The following is a 19271-nucleotide window of genomic DNA, read 5'->3' on the forward strand; positions in this document are numbered from 1 at the left end:
ATTCCTACGGGCTCGTCGCTACCGCAAAGCGCCTTCGGCGCGCGCTGCCTCTCTGCGACACGTGGCGCCGGAGCAGTGCTGCGCTTGAAAGAATAAACCTGGAAACGAGGCGAGAGCTGGTGAGAGGTGGTGAGCGAAGACTCCGTTTAACCCCGACTCTCGTTTAGGGAAGATGAGAAAATAAACCTTTGGCTACCTGCTACGTCGTTACGGTTCCCGCTTTCCCACCTGGTGGTGGAGGTGGAGCGGTGGTCCTGCGCTTTGGTGGGGGGCTCCACTCTCCTCCAGTGTTCGGCGCAGCAGCAGCGTAACATCACGGCGTCCTCAGGCAAGGAACGAGCGGATCCCTGTCTGGGTTAACCCGGCTCTTGCTTTCCTGAAAACTTCCTACGGCAAATAACTTTCTGCCCGCGTCAGCGAGAGTGTGAAGTTCCTCCTCGAGCTTTCCCTCCGGCTGAAATCCCTTTTCCAGGGGAAAGCAGCTGCTGCAGAGCAGAGGGCTGTTTTTTCTCCTCCCTAAAGCGAGGGAGGAGGTGGTCAGCAATGCCCCCGTTCAAGAGACGGGGCACCTCAGGAGCTAAACGGTGTCCCCAAGGGAGCGACAGCGGCTTTGCACGCTCATCTACCTCCGCGCTGTGGGACAGAGGGAACCTGGGGACGGCCGTGTCCCTGCTCTGTCTTCTACTCCCTGATGTTCAGATAGCAGCACTTGAAAAAAAAAAATAAATAAAAATAAAGTGTCAATACTTAAATAAAGCTTAAAGGTACCACGGTTCAGTTTGTTCCTTTTCTTATCTAAGATATGTTATTCGTACACGGTGTCGCAAATAAATGCTGCGTAACCAGGCTGGACCTCTTAGGGAGAAGCCTCTCGCTTCCCCCCCGCCAAAAAAAAAGCTGAGACACCAAATTGAAAACCGTCCTTTTATTCTGAAAATAACACTGCGGAAACCGAGTCACGGGCTACATTCCTCGGCTGCATCACACAAACGCAGACAGCGGGGAATCAGCCGACAGTATGGTTTGAAGCCACGGGCACTTTGGCACAACGGAGCGACGTGAACATCGGCAAGCGCGCGCGCGCCGCGGCTCGATCAAGGGGCGTTTCTAATAAAAACCACTGTTTGTGTTCAGAAATCACACTCGGAGCAACCAGGGGTAGCACAAATCTGCTGAAGACCAACAGGAAACACGCTTAGGGTAGGAAACACTTAAAAGGGAGTTGATCCAGGATGCGTAGCGTTTAGCTGGAAGGTGGGAGACACCGTAACAAAACCCAAGAAGCGCTTAAGCTCCGTGAGAAAGCCGAGTAAGGTACAACGGGCTGCTTCTCGTTCACACGTTGTCCGTTAAGCCCCTGTCGCACGATGAGCTGGACAACGGCAGGGTCTGCTTGCTGAAGTTTTAGCTAGGGAACCGCGTGGAACGGAAGCACATAGCAAAGAATCGTTGCCTTTAACTAGTTTAGATGGAAATAATAATAATAAATTAGAAACAGATCTGCCCAGCATCAAACAGAACGGTCCCGAGTCAACAGCATCCTTTGGAAAACAAAATACAGCAAGAAAAACCCCCAAACTTATCTGTTTGGTTTTCTTTTTTTAAACTTTCTTAAAGTAGAAGAATTCTTAAGACAGGAAAGAAGCTGTGAAAATGCAGCTTTCTTTTTAAGGGTGCCTCAAGCCAGGTCTCCTAGCAGTCGGGTAAAAAAAAACTATTCATTTTTGCAGCTTGACATCAGTCACACCACTTTTTTTTTCTCCTTTTCTTTGTAAGAAAGTTCAGAGGACGGTCTCAAACTCCTACGGTGTTCACGCCTGTATAAAAATAGCAGCCACTTGAGGTTATTTTTACGCTTGCTACTTTGGTTTTTTTTCAGTTATAGTGCTAAGAACACGAATTTTAAAATAACAGCTCCAGTTTGGGGGGTTTTTCTTTGGTTTTTTTAAGTTTAGGCGGAAAATTTTAATTATATTCTCAGACTGAAATAGTTCTAGGAGATAAAACCTCTTACCTGCTACGGAGCAGGTATCAAAATCATCTTATCCAACTTTTAAGGAAGTTTCTTACGTGATCCACTCCTCTAAAATGTCAACGTACGGATGACGACTCTTTACGCATTCAGAATGTCAAACAAGACGTCAGAAAACAGTTAAGGCAATCGGTTTTTAAAAAACGACCAAGCCAGCAAGGAAACGGCAAGCTGCTCTCAAATGTCTTTTGCTACATCGCACCCGCTGCCAGTCTCGGCCGCGCGAGCGGTCAGCAAATCGCCTCTTCTTGCCCTGGCTGGAAAAGGAGACGGAGAAGGGGGCTGAGAAAGGAGGATGTGCAGCCCGGAGTGGTTTGGGACCTGCCAGGGCGGAGCAGGGCAACAAGGAAATAAACGGGATACAACTTCTTCACGGCTGGCCAATATTTGAAATAAAATAACAAAAGTTATTTCGCCCTGACAATAGCTCCTTACATTTTTTATGCTGTATTTTCACATTCATCCTCTACAATACCTGCAGATTAGGAAGAAGAACGGTCTACGGTGAGCTCTAAGGTGGTGACAAGAGGTGCGAGGCCGTTGTGTGAGTCGACTGGGACGCGCCGAGAGGATTAAGGGAAGAAATTCAACAAGAAGTCGAGTGATTTGAACTCTCGGTAAATTATCACAGCCCGAGACGGCTGCTGGAGACAACGAGGGCGGAGAGAAAAAGAAACCAAAATTATTCTCACCCTGGACATAACAAAAAGCCCTTTCCATCCAGGCACGGCTCTGTAAGACTGAGAGTAACCCCTTGTAGTGTTGGGTTTGTTTTTTTTTTGCTGCAGTTCCCGTTATTTCCTAGCCATGACACAGAATTTATGAACCTTAACACCGCTATCGCTTTCGGTTCCTACCACAGCAGCAAGGAGCGGCCCCGAGCCATCCACGCGGGGCCGCGGTTGCTCAGCGGCGGTTTGCGAGAGCCGTGACGCCGCAGGAAGACAGACCGGCGTCGCCGAGCGGACGTAGAAGAACGCGAATCCGCCGGTGGGCGTGTGAAACCTAAGAGGAATAATTTAATTTCATAACTCAGAGCTGCTACACCACCACACCACCTCTAAACTTCCCTTCCTTTCCTCCAAAGTTCTGACAGCAAAATCCTTCTGGGATAAGAGTTTCACGCGCATTCACGGATTTTTTTTTTTTTAAACACAGAATAGTAATCGGTTTCTTGTATTAGCAAGTACACAAACACAAACCAAGCCGTGGAATTTTCACCGCACTCATTTCCCTGTCATTCCTAAACAGACCTCTTGAGCGACACCGGGCTGGCCACGCGCTCACTCCATCGGCGCGGGAGAGTTTCCGAGACTGCATCCTTTCGGAACGGAGCTCCCTGGTAACAAGACCTATTACTTTTTTTTTTTTTAAATTACGCGTACATTTCCTGCTACGTATTAAAAATCGACACCACTTCAAATACAACGCTGAACTTCCCGTCGGTAAATTCTGGGAAGCACCGAAACATTTTACGAGCTTGCTACTCACAACGTTTGCAAGTTGGAATCAAAGCTGAAAATATTGAAATGCATGACAGCCTGCAGCCCTGCCAACCCAACTGATGAAGCGTGACTTGTAAAGGGATCCATTTTTCCCCCCCAAGTGATCTGAAGGTAGCTTAAAGCACAACAAACACAAACAGACCTCCAACTACCACCTGTATAAAACCAGACCGGTTATTCTACGAAAAAGGACAAGGCAGAGCAATAAATACGCTGTAACTTGGTTTAGAAAACGAGCTATACCTATAAATATAGTATTTTTCTTTATTTTTTCCCCGTATTTGTCTTCACTCGCGATCACCAACTCGCTTTTCCCCCGCAGAAGAAACCTCCTGCACGGCGTCGTTCCGCTGCAGCGCGCCGACCGAGCGACCCCTACCCTCCGCGCGGGGACGCCCGCCGACCTCCGCGACACGCTGCCACCCGCTCAGTCACGCAGCCTGGGTTCCCCTCATTCCAAGTGCCCACATCGCGGGTTTTTTTTCCCCGCTTCGCTCCCTTGCAGAGAATTTAAGAGCGGGAGAAAGCCGCCCTCTGGTGAAAACCTAAGCGTACGGAGGACCCGACGCTTCTTCGGGTGCGCAACAGCCACGAGTTCTTTCCTGCGTCCTGCCTGTGACACGCAGTTACCCAGAGAAAAAAGGAAAAGGATCGTTTTCTTACACTGAGGAGGGGAGAATATTTTTTTGCTAACGATAAGAAGTTGTTTTATAAAATATATAGTTTCTCTCTGTTCTCATACGTTATACTCTCTTCTTTACAAACTGTCCCTGCAGCGTCAGAATCCCTCTTTTTCCCATAAAGCTCCAATCCCTGCTTGGATTCTTGGCAACACAAGCAATGCTGCACAATTCCCTGATTATTATTATTTTTTTTTTTAATTAAACGCCCTATCTCCTCCCCCCAAACCCAAAACACATACACACACCCCCCCCCCCTCACCCCCACTCTGTCCAGTCAGGACGGATTCACGGCATTCCTTACTCTGTGCAAGCGATAAAAATTTTTTCTGAATAGGCCACGTAAAATCTTTTGTATCTCTGCCTTAGAAAAAACGCGCTCCCCGATGCAGATGAAGAACGATAAAGAAAGAGGATTCTGTGGAAAAATGGCACAGACCTAGAAAACCACCCACCTCCTTTTTAATTTAATATCCAGTGTATGCAGACAATAGGATTTGCCCTCCTTTTTTAAATACAAATAAAGCTATTTTCCGCTACTCAGTATCCTGATCCCGTGAAAAATAAAGCCGAGGGCCGGGGCAAAAGGAGCGGGGAAGGAGAGGCGGGAGAGTTTTCCGTGAAGACGGCGCCGCCGTTTCAGCACGAGAGCCTCACCGAAACGCGGCTTTCCGTTCGCAACCGGTTCTTTGGAGAAAAACGCACAACCCCGCTCAAATAACGTAACTTTGCTCGCGTGCGCGGCTCAGGAGAGCCGGTTTGAACGTGGTGGGAGGTCGGCCGGATTCTGATGGAGCATTCGTCATCGGTTCTCGCGGTTCAGAGGCGGCGTTTAGCAGGCGCACTTCTTCTCCTCCGCTTTTGCCGAATCCAGCTTTCCCGAGCTTCCTCCGTTGGCCGCGTCGGAGCCCTGCGTCTTGTCCACGCACTGCTCCATGCGCTTCATGATCAAGTCCAGCAGCGTGTCCACGGCCTTCTCCACGTTCTGTCCGGTAGCAGCACTTGTTTCGAAGTACGGTATGCTATGGCAAAAAAAAAAAAAAAGAAAAAAAAGGAAAAAGGTTTGCTGGAGAGATTTTTAAAGGCGATCGAGACTCAACTCTTCGTAACGCTCATGGTGGGGCCATCAACGGCGGGTTTAGCGGCAACGAAACGAACGGGACGGACGTCTGGTTCGTCAGGACTCTGTTTCTTTGCTGGGCAGACCCCAAACTCCTGTTCCTAGCGCACGGCGGCACGACGACACGAGCATAAAAAACTGAGAGTTTCGAAGCACGCTCGCCAGTATCTCAGCTACGCTTGCAACAGTTACAGACTAAATTTAGCTCCTGGCATCATTTGCTTACCCGTATTTGTCTGCCAGGTCTTTCGCTTGCCGTTCGTTTACCTCCCTTTGGTCTGATAAATCAGCTTTATTCCCAATTAAGACGATATCTGGATTCTCACAATACGCGTTGGCTTGCAGCTGACCTAGAGGGAAAAATAAAGAGGAGTTGAGAGAACGTTGGAAGCGCCTTCGAGACCAAGATTGTTGACAAAAGAATTCCAAATAACATTTCTTGCTCCCCACCTCAAAATATCCCGGACTAACCGCTAACCACGTCGTGCCAAACACGCTTCCTTGTCCTACTTTTACATGCTAAGGGGAATCTTTCAGAATTGCAGTTTTTATCCATTTGAAGATGCAGGCACAAGCGCTCTCCCCTCAGAATTAATTGTCCAAAGCCGTTTAATCACACTTGCCTCAATCCCGAGGGGACTGGCTTGAAAAGGCGCAGTATACACAGAAGAAATCCGAGACTCCGCTTGGGAAGCGCGGGAAGATTGTGACGAGAGGGATTGTTTAGCGGGAGGAAGGAATCTCTGAGGAAGACGGAGCTATTTTCACAAAGCTCTCTGGATTCTCACCTTATCCCCACTTCAGCTCGTTTGCTGGAAAACTCCCAGTTGGAAACGTACCGCCCTCTGTCCTTCCAGCGCTCTAAACACCCTCAATTAAAAACAAACTTTCAGAATTTAACCTTTGTTTTGCTTTTAGCCCCTCTGTTGGCAATTTGACGACGCTTTCACCCCAAATTCCAGGCTGTACGTACCCCACTCATGGCTCCACTAGACACAACTATTTTCTTTGAACATTTTCCAGCTCACAAACAACGACACCCGAAGTCTAGAAGCCTCAAATAAGAAAGCTTCAAGTCAACCGGCAAACGCAAGCTCTATGGTTCTACTTACTCATCCAGTTTCTGACATTTAAGAAGCTCTGTTGACTGGTGAGATCAAACATGAGGAGAAAGCCCATAGCATCTCTGAAAAACGCTGTGGTGAGGCTTCGAAATCTGAAGGCGGAAGGAAAAAAAAAGACGACGTACTCTGTTAATACAAAGCGATCTCTAAGGTAAGAGTAAAGGGGAAAAAAAAAAAAATAAAGCTTTTCTAAATTGCTTGTGCAAAAATTCTACTTTATTAAAAAATACCTTGGAATCTGAAGAGCCTGCAAGATTTTGTGGAAACACATTTTCTTGGAGGTAAAAACAAAATTAAATAATCCTTGATTTTCATTTTAGCTATGATGCATCACACCAGTCAACATTTATTAATCGGTGTGTTAGTCATTTATCAGAGGACGCTTCTGAGAGAACATAAACACTGTCGGTGACTAATCTATTAGTTCAAATTCTGCCTCATTTAACCAAAAAGTGAGACAGAGAGAGGAGGGTCGGTTAAAAGAAAAACAAAACAAAACAAAAAAGATACTGAAGCATTTAATGTATCACAAATGGATTCACCTGCTGACAGGACACGTCACGTATGTATTGTCCTAAAATATGAGGATTTTTGAGATTTTTCATCTGAGCAGAGGAATGGTTTACCCAAAAACGTGGAAAAACTCCCAATTGTTTTCCAACGAGCTGAAATCTGTTACCTTTCCTGTCCGGCCGTGTCCCAGAGCTGGAGATGGACTTTGAAAGCTTTTCCTGGAGATCCATTTGGTCCTCTGCTGTTGTACACCTAACGAGAGAGTCACATCAGTACGGCCCACGCTGAAATCCATCGCTTGGGTCGCAGGCTGTTATATTTTGTGCAAGCAAAAGGAGGAAAAGTTCAGTTCTTCAGTAAAAAAACCTCTTGCCTCCAAAAGCCACTTCGGGTGCTTACAGGAATATTAAAAAAAAAAAACCCAGGAGCCACACGAAACATCTGTGAACGCTGCACTTTAAAGATAATTTGGTTATATTCAGTACTTCAAATGAGATACCGGTGCCTTCAAACTTGGCACGGCACCGTGCTGAGCAAGCTGTCTGTGTTCTGTTTCACTGGTGTTCTTGCAGGGTTTACAGCTGGCTGACAGGATTAACCGCTGGTTTTTTTTTTATTCATTAACTTCTGCTGGACATGAAAGACTTCCCTACAAACTGCAACTGCAAACCGCTTCAAGAAATCACCGTGACCTCTCACCGGGGCTCAATTCTTTCTTGAACAGCAAGAGTGTGTAAATTAGCTGTTGCTGTAAAAGACAGAGGGATAAAATGAGTCTTTTTTTTTTGTAATCTGAGGTAGTTTAGCAGACTCTCAACCATTTTAAAAGCAGGGAAATGTTGCCCTGGCGTTTAGATCGAGAGCGTAGGGACTGTCTGAACAGGTCTCAGCCAGGAACGCGAAACACTGCCTCACCTGCCCTCCCTGGGCTGTAAAACACAGCGCTCGGTTCTCCTGCACAACCAAATTAATATTAATTGGGGGATGGACTAGATAACCTCTGGAGGTCCGTTCCAGCCGAGATTATTCTGCGGGTTTATTTCACCTGTTGTCATTTCACTAGCCAGCTTCTGACTGCAACCTGCCTGCCTGATCTGAAAACCAGAAGAGAATGGATCAACCGCACCGCGTTTGGGAATTGAACTGGTTTCCTGGAGCACGTTCCTGTAACATTTAGCGTGATGAAGGTGAATTTCACGCGGTTATTTTTTAATACGACTTTTACACAACAAAAAACCCACACGTTTAACCTTTTGGATCTCTTTCTTAGAAGATTTTTCAAAGCTGCTAATGTAAGATGTAGTTTCTCCCACACTTGCAAACTATCTTCCCCCAAAACGTCCAGTCATGGAAAATTACGGAAGAAATCCGTCTGCAACCTTTAGCAGAAAAGTTCAACCCTCTGGAAGGAATCCAGCGCCCGTGTTCAAAACATGTTAACGAGCATCCGACCAGCCACGGAAAGAGTATTCGGGTAATTGGCATTTTCAGACGTTTCCTTGCAATAAACCGGCGTTTTTAATATTTGACTCTTATTACATCGCCGTGCGGAGAAGGAGCCAGGTTCCGCTGCAACCTGAACCTGGTCTGGCCGCCATTTAACTGGTCTGAACTTGCACAGCGCTGATTACGGGTAATTTCTGAGATAATCCAGCTCCACGGTTCTTTTCTTCAGGGGACGCGTTAATCCCCACCTCCCGGGCAGGGCCTGCGCATCCCAGCCGCCACGGCAAAACCGAACTCACAGCAGCAGCCACAAACTCTGGCAGTCGTGGAAATGTTGCCGGGGACGATGATGGTGAACTGGGGAGTGATGTCCGTCTTTTAACGTTACTCCAGCGAAACAGCAGGAGCTTAGAAGCACGTGAAATGGTAACACACGGAAAGCTTTGTATTGCCAAGACGTGCTTTCATTCAGCTGCTTCAAAACTGGGAAACGTTTTAATAAGAATTAATAAATATTGTAAAGGATTTTTCGTTCTAGAAAACGAGACGAGGAAAAGCGTTATCAAAGCATCCTATACCTCACAGCAAGAGAGGCAATATGTATTTACAGGAAATTTCTTCTCAGCAGAAAGAATAAAGAAAAAAGAAGGTGGTTATCATTCCTATGAAACAACTTACCACTCGTTTTTCCCGAAAATCGATCCCTACTGTCGTGATGAACTTTGGATTAAACTTGTTATCGGTGTATCTGTACAAGAACGTTGTTTTTCCAACTCCGGAGTCTCCAAGGGCCAGGAGTTTGATCAGATAATCGTAGTCTCCATCAGTCATAGTGCTAATTTTTAGGAACCTACGTAAAGAGGAGGGAAAAAAAAACCTGATTTAATGATAACAAACCCCCCTTTTGTTTGTTTTTGCCTCATTTCTACTTTTGTTTATTGAAACGCTGCTGCCTGTGCTCAGGGTTGGAAGATCTGTTTGTGTATTTTGAAAAACACTAAGGCAAAGCAGCGGTGAAACTCTCAGTTTCAGTTCAGAGACGACACAACTTACACTTTCAGCTTTCCAAATAAATAAAATCCACGCTTAGAAGGACAGATCTGGGGACAAAAGGATTAGTTTTGTCCTGAGGATGACATTAAGATTTACAATGAGCATAGGTGTGAAACCTAGGAGTAAATCCTTCTGCTCACAGCATTTTCGGAGTTTGAATTTGGGCTCCGACCATCAGAAACCCCCATCCTCCATCCGAAGCCTTCACCCAGAGCGGGAGCACCCTTTCCCCAAGCAGGCTGCGTCCCCAGCAGCTTTTTTATTATTTCAAGTTCAAGAGGAGCGTTGTATTAGCCCCAAACTAAAGCTCCCAGTACTGCATTTACTTTCCCAGTATTTGCTGTGAAGCTTTACAGGGGAAGGGATGGGGACGTACGTAAGAAAAAGATCTGCAAAGTATGAATAAATACGCAACGCGAAAACCGGAATCACATTAAACATCACCCAGTTTATTTTTCCTTTCCTTGTCCTCAACACAATCCAAGCCTTCTCCTTTTTCATCCTTATCGCAAACGAACATGCAAACGAAGTGCAGCATCTCCTTGCTATGCAAAGCAGAATATTCAGAATTTACCAGATCCGTAAACGTTGAGCAAAATATACATCAGACCGGAATGATTAAAACCCTATTTTTGTAAGCGTGTCACGAGAAGGCAGTTGGCACTCCTATTCCCGGCACCGGCTGCCTTTCCAGAAATTCCTGCTTGTTTGCAAGGCGGGCTGCGCAGCCGCTGCGGCCTCTCCCAGCCCCGTGCAAGCCACGGCAGTCACCTCCGCCACGGCAGCAGCCTGGGAACCGGTGGCTTTTGGCAACGTCCGCTCTCCTGGTTCCCTGTGCCGCGTAGGAAAGTAAAACGGGAACTGGTCGGACAACGGGGTTTTATTCCTTCAGGTTTTGTGCTTCCCAAAAACCTGGATCCGGGGAAGTTTCACAGCCCAGACATATCCACTGTCACTACTCTTTTCCCACTTCCAAAATGCTGTAGTGCGGCAAACTAAGTTCCTGTTCCACAAGAAATTCTAGCGTTAGGATTTTAATTTCATTTAGAATGAAAGAGTTAAAATTGCTACTGATTACTAAGAATTACCGTGAGACAAACATCCAAGCCTGCTTTTCAAACGTGTCTGTAATTAACTGGGTTTGAAAATTCCGACTGTTTCGTTTTGTTTCATGACAAATGTTAACTTACACAGGATGCGCAACTGAAACAGAAAAATCAGACAGCGTGAGATCTGAAGCAAAGCGAGGTTCTACAGCGGAGGAGGTTTGGGGTTCTTAAAGAAGAAAAGATTTTACTTCAAGATAATTTCTTCTAGCAAAAAAATCTGAAAAACACTTCAGAATTTTCCATTAAGAAGTTATTAACACGGCATTTTAAATGCCTCAATATATTGAGCTGCTGAAAAGAAACAACCCTGGGCTGTAACGCGGAAGTTTTTATATCGCTAAAACAACGCGACCCAACTCACGATTTTCCACGCCGACATTCCAATTTTGCGCCTGGAGCCCAAACCTTCAAGTCCTCACCATCCCGAGAGCACCTAAACGGACTGAGGAGCTGCAACGCCGGCGCTGGCGACTCATTTTGCCGTGCCCGCGTCCCCACCGCAGCCCACCTGCGGTCAGAGCAGCCAGAACCAGCGAGGTCTCCCCTCGCCGTCCGTCCCGCAGGCGCCCACGCGGACCCAACCCAACTTTCCGCTCGACCGCCGCGCTCTCGCCTCCCAGCTCTGTCTCTCTAACACCACGTTACCAATTAAGCTTTACAAAAACCCAACCGGGCTTCCCGATCGTCCCTCCCAACGCTCTCTGCCAACGTGGCCAACAGCCAGAGGATGACAAACGTGACGTTTCAATGCTGTTCTTCCAAGCTGTGCATCTAGACGGAGCCTGATTTAAAAAACACTTTTCTGCTTTCTTGGCAGACAAAGATTCCCATCTAGAAGCAGCGTCTCGGTTCCCGATTGATTATTTTGTTCTTCCCCTCTTTAACGTTCTCTAACTACAGCGTGAGAGATCATTTAAAATCCGGCGCTTGTCAGCGGACGCTCCAGAAAACATTTTGTCGATAGAGAGATAGGGCCTCACAGAAACCAACCAAGCCTTCAGACATCCAGTCAGAGCCTACGGGGCGAGGAAAATCTATTCCTCGGGCACCCAAAGACCCACCCCGGCGTACAGGAAGGGACGCGGAGGAGAAAAGTCGGAAGTTTGGTTTTCTTCTTCCATTCATAGTGCGTTCCTTAAAAACTGGGAGAAAGGCAATTCATTGAAATCTAAATTTCTTTTGAAAAAAAAAATTAGGAACAGACCATGTGGAAAAACGGTTTCAATTCAGAAACTGGTTTTCACCTCAAGATTAATTAAGCCGGCTAAAATTCTGACGAACCTAAAAACGCTGCCTGTTAGTCATACCTACAGCCTCTCAGAAATGGAAAGACTGCAGATTTTAAAATTTTAAAAGACTTTCCTAATCAAATAGACCATCTACCAGATTTTCTGATACCACATTTTCTCATTAATGGAGAGAGTTGTTGAAAGGAGTTCAGCAATTAGCTAAGTAGCTAATGAGAAAAGTCAGATCCAGAAAATAAGATTTGATTTCCCTTCACACACTACTAGTTAGAAGTCGAACAAAACCGTTGCGTAACTAGCATGAGCTCTAGAAAGAGCAGGATATAAAATCACAGCGCACATATTGTACCAGCAGCTGGTCAGCAGGAGATTCGTTCTCTCTGCAGGAAAATAAACCAGCACCGCTACTATTCATCCAAGCTTTTTTAAAAAAAAATGGGAAAACAAGTTAAAAAAAAAAATAAATCAGCAAACCCTGAGCCAACTTCACGAGCAAGCTCTGTGCTCCCCACGGCAGCTGGCGCTGGGAGACTTGCTGCTCCCCTTTAATTCTGGAGTCTGACTTCTCCAGAGACGTCCAAGGAGGAAAAGAGCAGGGAGCTAGGCAAAGCCGACCCGTGGGAGGACAGGCTGCCTGCTAGGTTTCCTGGTGGAGTCACTTCCAGCAGGTGAAAACCACTGACAGCAGCAGGTTCCTGCCGGAAATCAGAGTCACTGTGTGAAGAGAGTTTCGAAACGCGTTATTTCCAGCTCTGTCTGTCCTTCCGAAGAAATCATACAGGCTGCAGGAGACAGCCATCCCAAGATCGACCTGGAGTCGGTCTTTGAAGTTCTGCAGCTGAGCCCTTTGAACAGAAACACAAAGCTCTGCAACACGAACAGAAAGCGTCCCTTGGTCTCCTCCAGAAACCTCCCTTTTCTTTCACCCTCAGGATTCTGATTGGTATTAACTCTATCCCAGCCAGGACAGCGAAGAACTAAACCCCCGTCGCCCTCAAAACCCCACAACCTGTTACTCTCTCGCTGTGGGACAACGTCTCTCGCTGCTGGAGCATCCAAGAGAAGCCCAGACCGACATCAAACTCGTTAACACAGCCACGTTAGACACCTCTTCCCTAGCAGAGAGAACGTACAGGACCGCCAAACGGGACAGACAGAGGATTAAATTTCAGAGTGCGTTATCAGAATCTAGCCTCACGAGTCCTTTCTGAGTAGGAGAGACAAGATGTAGGAAAGATAAGATAAAACGCTATCCAGTCATCCCAGCATCACACTATAATTTGTCTGCAATCGTCTGCCAAAAAAGCAGGGCCTCCCAGCTGCCAAATAAATGGCCCCACAATGAGCCAAACATTTTTTTCCCCTCAAAAAAAAAAAAAAAAAAAATCAAACAACTCACTGGAGCTGAAATTAAAGCTGGCTTCTCTGCTCAAAATCAGGCACAGACAATAATTTCCACACAGGAGCCGTGAGCAACAACAGACAACAGATTCAGCATCAGTGTGAAAGAAAGGATCTCTCTCAATTTTCTTCCTCACAGTGGAAAGCCCCGGAGGAGCAGACGGGCGCTCTCTGGCAGGGATGCCTCGCAGCGTTTGAGCGCAGACGGCTTCAGGATGTAAAAGACTCTTGGCAAGCCACGGCCACGTACTACTCAGGATACCTTTTTTAATAGACAGAGAATTCTATACAGAATGCGCTCCATTTTAAAGGTTCTTCTTTAAATAGCTGGACTCTCAGCTTTAAACATTTGAGCACAAGCTGAACAGAACTGCACAGACATTTCCTAACCTAGAAGCCATTGCCGCACCGGTATTATTTGGAGTAAACCAGGCTCTCAGCTACTCACGTCCACCCACGTTTTTCTGTTTGCACGCCCACACCTTTTTGGGCTCCTCTTCTCACCCGGCGCGCTCCGCTACCCCGAGTCGTACTGAAAGAGCAGCGGCGAAGCACTTCCCTTCCAGCTGACGTGGCGTCGCCGCCTAAAAGCTCTCTTAGCAGAGAAAACACATCTTTACATTTTTGTGGGCAAGGGAGAAGAGTGACTAATTCAGTCATTTTCGGTACTAATCAAGATGAAAAATACATGCAATATTAAAAAAAAAAAAAAAGGCAAAGACAAGGACCACGCCCAACCAGGACGCGGTTATCACGACACTTCCCGGTGCCTGTTTCCTCTACGCCAAACGCAGTACGAGGCGACTTCCAACTCAAGCGATCGCACGCTTTTCCTCTATTTCTTCATTTCAAAACCTGCTCGGTAAGTGCAGGAATTAGTTCCGGGTTGGCTGTGCCACAGTAGGTCTGTGTTTTCGCACGTAATCCAGTCTATCGCGACGGACCGGCTGCACAAATATAACTGTGCTACTGCCCACTGTTAATTCACATTGCAAAAAAAAAAAACCGCGGGGTCGCGTCCCACCCTACCGACCCGGCCCAACGCGCCGCCGATTCCAGGAGAGGCGCCGAGCGTGCTGCCTCGCTGTTCAAACCCTCCCAGCTTCTTCTGACGGCAAGCGAAAGCTACCATTCGTTACGTGACTTATCTGTCTGCGTGACGGGGGGAAAAAAAAATAAATTCTGTGAAAATTTATGAGCTAATATAGTTATCTGGAAGACATGAAGTGGGCTAGACTTCCCTTTTAACTGCAGAAGCATGGTATCATTATCTTCATCTCTCCCTGACCTTATCAAACTCACTGTTCAAATCCAAAACTCGGCATCAATCTTTTGTAAAACTCCTTCGACAAAGCCCAGCCTTTCCCAGCGAGCACGCTGACTGTTAGGCTGGTTTTTTCTCCAGATCTCTGTTGAAATTTCAGAACCCTGAGACGCCAATGAAGACTCCAAACCGGATGATTACGTCTGAAAGATCTGCTCGTGGTTTTTCCTGCAGACATGAACCAATACGTGCAACGAACAGCTACTGAACAGAGTAAAGAGCAAGGGAGCGAGGGGAGGAAGCCAAAAAGAGCAGCTTGCTTCGACTTCATCCGTTCACACCGAGTGTCTCTTTAAACAATCACTGGAATAATCGTGAGCTGTAAGAGCAGCTACACCTCCCTGCGCACAGTGAGGCAGACTCCCACTCCCTGTGCCATCCCGTTTAAATCAAAAAGTACAACGGCGAGCGACAAGGCTTTGGCTCGTCAAACAATCTGATCCCATTTCTCGTGGCTCTTTAAGGACTGCAAATTGTAAAGCAGGTTCCTCGAGACAGAAAGTTATTAGTTCTAACAAGCTAATGGCTATTAGACATTTAAATCGCCGCTTTCGAGACAGTACATCATGTCTTCTTTCTCCAGCAGACCATCTTACGGGAATGCCGGAGCAATGTGATTATTCCATGAGAGCTTTTAGGAGTTAAAAGTCTACCGTACTGCTCAGGCACAGACTGGTAATCCCAAAAGTTTGAACCCCTTAAAGCTGCAGAGAGAACAGTTCTCTCTTCCGGCTGAGGCTGTACCGGAGAGGAGAAAGGTCTTCCCACGCCCGTCTTCTCGTCTCGCCGTGATGCTCCTCCCGGGACATCGCTCGTGCCCGTGGCCGCGCTGCTGCCAGCGAGCTTCTCAGGGTGCGATTCTCCTCTCTCCGCGCCGGTGGCTTTCTGCTCGCGCGAGGACACGGCAGGCAGACACCAGAAACACCTCCTCCGAAGTTCTCGCGTGCGCTGGTTCCAGAAACAGCCATACCCACCCCACCTCACTTAACGCCAGCCCCGCCTGTCCCACGCCGATGGCGCCGGGAGGGGACACGGGAGTTTAAGGGGCAGACGAGCAAATGAAAGGTTTTGAGAAACAAGATTAGCGAGGAGTTTTATCGCTCTAACCTCCGGGAATTAGCCAGGAAACGTAAGGCTCAACGCTCCTTTCCTGATAGGAAACGTCAAGACGACAGGATCCGCTCTGTACCAGTCATTCCAGGGAATTATCCGCTGCCTGACAAACCTGCTGGGGTTTAGATCGCAGAAACTGCCTATTTCCATGCCATCTGGCTATTTCATAACGCCGCATTCCCTGGAACAGGGAGCAGCGCAGCAGGGAGCGTTCGGCCGCAGGCGCAGGGTCACGCTTTCTCTCGGCTGTCGGACGCGGAGCCCGCCAACCTCACCCGGGGGGGGCGGCAGCGGGGAAGGATCGATTGCCAGGCTCAAATCTTTCCCTGACTCAAATCTTTTCCTGCTACTGACCACGCTGCTTCCCCTTGTCACATTTCAACACCCAAAAGGCAAAACACACGCTCTCTGCTGAGTTACTCTTGCTATTTTGTTTCTCAATGAAAGAAAAACCAAAGCTTTCGTGGGAACCAGCACTGTATACGCTCAGAGTCGCCGATGCAGCAGTTCTGAGACCAAATACCTGCCGTACGCTAACAGGAAAATCAGCTTGGAAAATTGAGGCTGCAACGCATCAACAGTGAGAAAAGAACAAGTCCTCCAGGGGAGAAAAAAAAAAAAAAGCAGCTATCCAGTTCTCGCAAATGCAGACGCAGACTTTCAGCAGGCAGGTATACAGGTAAGCAGCGTAAAGTTGTATTTTTTGACATGCTCTCAAGGGCAGTGCATTTTTTGGGATGCTGTTACACCAGCTTTGAACAGTGACAGCATGCCTTGCAGGAATGACCAGGTTGCGGTACGTCAACCTTCGCAGTTTCCAGGCGCGCTCGCAGGGAGCGCGTTGCTACTCCCCGGTTCGCACGTTTTAGCGGGCTGCAATATATCGCTGTTTCTCTGAAGGCAAAAAAAAAAGAAGCATCGCACCGTGAGAGCTGTCGTTTTTCTCTGCAGCTGTCCAAACTTCCCCGGCACCACGTTTTGACAGAGCATTCCAACAACGCTGTGCGCAAAACTGCCAACAGCGCCTTCTTGCGCGCTTACTTGTCACACCCCATCTTGAGAACTTCACAGGCAGCCAAAACCTACCAGATTTGTTGAGAGGAGTTTTTCAGCATGGGAAAACTGTTTCTCCTTTGAGTCAAAGTCTGATTAAAGAACTGAAAGAGGAGTCACACTCACTGGTATGAATTAGCATAACTCCAGGACTCAGGCCTTCCCCCCCCCACATGCATGCAATTCATTTTACCTTTAGCAATTTATTTTTTTTTCCCACCTACAGCCCATGGCGTAGAGCTACTTTAAAAGAACTTTTAGCATAGAATTTAGAAGATGCAAACTATTTCTCTGCTGCTCTGTCTACACACTTTTCTCCTCCCACCGCAGCCACTCGCAAAGACGCTTCAACTCCGCGGAAGTTGCGCTTTGCTATGAACTTAAGGAGCAAATCTGCTTCCACCACCCCTGCAAAGTGCATAAAACTGCACAAAAGAAGCCTCTCTGCAGTAATCTGATCTAACAGGTATAAAAAGTATTAATTTGACGTTGGTGTAACAACGCTGTTCATGGTATTTCTGAACCAGCAGCTTCTTTTCAAATGAAAAAGTGCATTCAGCCAGTCTTTTTATATACTTCATATCACATTCTCATCTCATCCCTCCCGAATTAGCGACAGCAGACACAGCGCGCGTTAAAAACCGCGTCTATTCACAGACGAACTATTTCAGGCTAAATCCATTTGCCCATTCTGGAATAAGCCTGGCTCCTTACCGCTTTTGTGCTTTATCTGCCTCCTTCATTCACAGGCGCCGCTCTCTAGACGCTTGATACCTCCCTGCTATTCCCACCAGCCGGCTTTTTTTTTTTTTTTTTTTTATATTCTTGGTGCTGACAGAAATCTACACACCCCAGATCCCCTCTGCAAGTGTCTCCCTGCGCTGTCACAATCGCGATAGCGGCTCCATGTCGGGGTTGGGATTCCCGCCCGCCGCCCCGCTCCAGCCCGCGGCCCGGGGCGGCTTCCAGCCGCCCCGGGCCGCGGGCTGGAACGGGACGGCTGACCGGGCTCCGTGCTTCACCAAGCGATTTGAAATCACCCCAAAAAAACGCCTCCCCACCCCCGGTCTCCATTTTACCCTCCTCCCTGCCCTCACGAAGCCCCGGGGCTCCTCTCACCCAGCCGCGGGGCCTGGCCCGCCGCCTCGCCTCACCGCGCTACCGGTAGAGCCGAGGCCGACAGCGGCCGGCGAGGCGGGAAAGGGTCGCCCCGGTTCCCCCCCCACCCCCACCGCCTCCCACCCCGCGGGCGGTAGAGACCTGATCCCCGGGAGCTCCCCGCCGCTTGCGCTTCTTCCCTCGCTGCGAGAAAAAAAAATAAAAAATAAAAAAAGTGGGGCGGGGGGGGAACGGGACGAGCAAGGCGCGGAGCCACCTCCCTCTGCGAGGAGCCCGGCGCTGCCCGGCTGCCGCCGCCGTCCCCGCACGGATGTGGCCGCTCGCTCCGGGGAAAGAGAGGCGGGGGGGGAACCCAGGCTCGGCGGCTGCCGGCGGCGGGGCGGGGACGGGAGGTGAGGCGGGGGGAGAGGCGGGTTTCCCTGAGGGAAAGCGGCCCTGCCCGCAACCGGTGTTTCTTCGTGAGGCGCTGCGGGGAACCGTGCCCGAAGCCCTCAGAGACCGAGAAGAAGGGGTCTCAGGGTAGACCCCTCCCTTTCGTTCCCTAATTTTCCCTCAGGCGACCCGGCCCATCTCTGATGGAGGGTTCCCAGCTTCCCCCCCCGACTCCATCTTTGCTCTGAGGGTCGCAGCCCCACAGCCATCGGCCTTCCAGCAGGGCCCAGCCCGGCCTTCCTGGAGGAGGAGGAGGATGAGGAGGAGGAGGGCAGAAGCCTTCGAGCCAGACCAGTCCCAACTTGTCCCCTGCCATGGGTTCGATGCACATTCAGGTTTTACCAGCCCCCACGCCATGTTGCAGGCCTGATGCAGAGCGAGGAGCAGCTGTAACCTGTTCCTTATCACCCTCCTGAAGTTCAGAGGGCTTCTTCCCACAGCCGTGCCAGTTCGAGTGAACTCAGTTTTTCCCTCCGATCCATCTCCTGGTTCCCAAAACTCAATCCCAGGCCGTTGGCCGGGCAGGTTGGGCTTCAAACCCTGCCGCTGTCCCAGTATCTCGACGCCGTCAGGATCGAGCGGTGCCGCTGCGAGAGTTCACCCAGTGCTAATCCAGTCACTGCTAACCCAACCACTCTGAAAAAAAAAACCCAGCATTTTTTAATTAAAGCTCAGCTCTTTCTGAAGCTCTTCCACACGACAAAAAGAAGGGCTGGCGTAACCCTGTGTGCTTATTTTGGGAAGGTTATAGCGCATGGCAAAGCCCTTGCGCGGCAGAGCTGCGCGTTCAGAGCGAGTTTTCATAATTTCACTCCGATCCTTGGACTTGTCATAGTTTCAGCAGAGTCTACCTTGACGTCGTAACGTATAATTCCTCTTTTATACGTCATTTTTTGGCGTGTGAGGTCATGGGCGAGATGCGATGGGGAACGCTGAGGTATTTCCACGCGGCTCAGCTGGGAACGGCAATCATCCCATTTAAGACCAGTCATCCCAGCTG

General features: G+C 48.5%; 1 protein-coding gene across 4 annotated transcripts; it reads right to left on the reverse strand.

The window, feature by feature from the left end:
• Window positions 1-4633: 4633 nt before the first annotated feature.
• On the reverse strand, window positions 4634-18181 carry RAB27B (RAB27B, member RAS oncogene family). 4 transcript variants are annotated; one of them, XM_086769586.1, is made up of 6 exons: window positions 17981-18181; window positions 9099-9270; window positions 7141-7226; window positions 6450-6553; window positions 5564-5687; window positions 4634-5239 (listed from the first exon to the last, which is right to left on the reverse strand). In XM_086769586.1, exons 2-6 carry the CDS (start codon window positions 9249-9251, stop codon window positions 5050-5052), a joined length of 657 nt encoding a protein of 218 aa, XP_086625712.1. In that variant the 5' UTR covers window positions 9252-9270; window positions 17981-18181; the 3' UTR covers window positions 4634-5049. The 4 variants fall into 4 exon arrangements, with proteins under 4 accessions (XP_086625712.1, XP_086625710.1, XP_086625711.1 ...); XM_086769584.1 differs by lacking the exon at window positions 17981-18181 and adding an exon at window positions 13679-13769; XM_086769585.1 differs by lacking the exon at window positions 17981-18181 and adding an exon at window positions 13713-13733.
• Between the last annotated feature and the right edge of the window lie 1090 nt (window positions 18182-19271).

Source organism: Chlamydotis macqueenii, chromosome W (genome assembly GCF_036417535.1).
Source record: "Chlamydotis macqueenii isolate bChlMac1 chromosome W, bChlMac1.mat, whole genome shotgun sequence".
NCBI lineage: Eukaryota > Metazoa > Chordata > Aves > Otidiformes > Otididae > Chlamydotis > Chlamydotis macqueenii.

Coding starts and splice junctions, on each gene's coding strand:
- RAB27B (XM_086769586.1), bottom strand. CDS start 9,251: ATGACTGATGGAGACTACGATTATCTGATCAAACTCCTGGCCCTTGGA. Junction 7,227..9,098: donor ATTTTCGGGAAAAACGAGTG/GTAAGTTGTTTC, acceptor CTCTCTCGTTAG/GTGTACAACAGCAGAGGACC. Junction 5,240..5,563: donor GACCTGGCAGACAAATACGG/GTAAGCAAATGA, acceptor TTTTTGCCATAG/CATACCGTACTTCGAAACAA.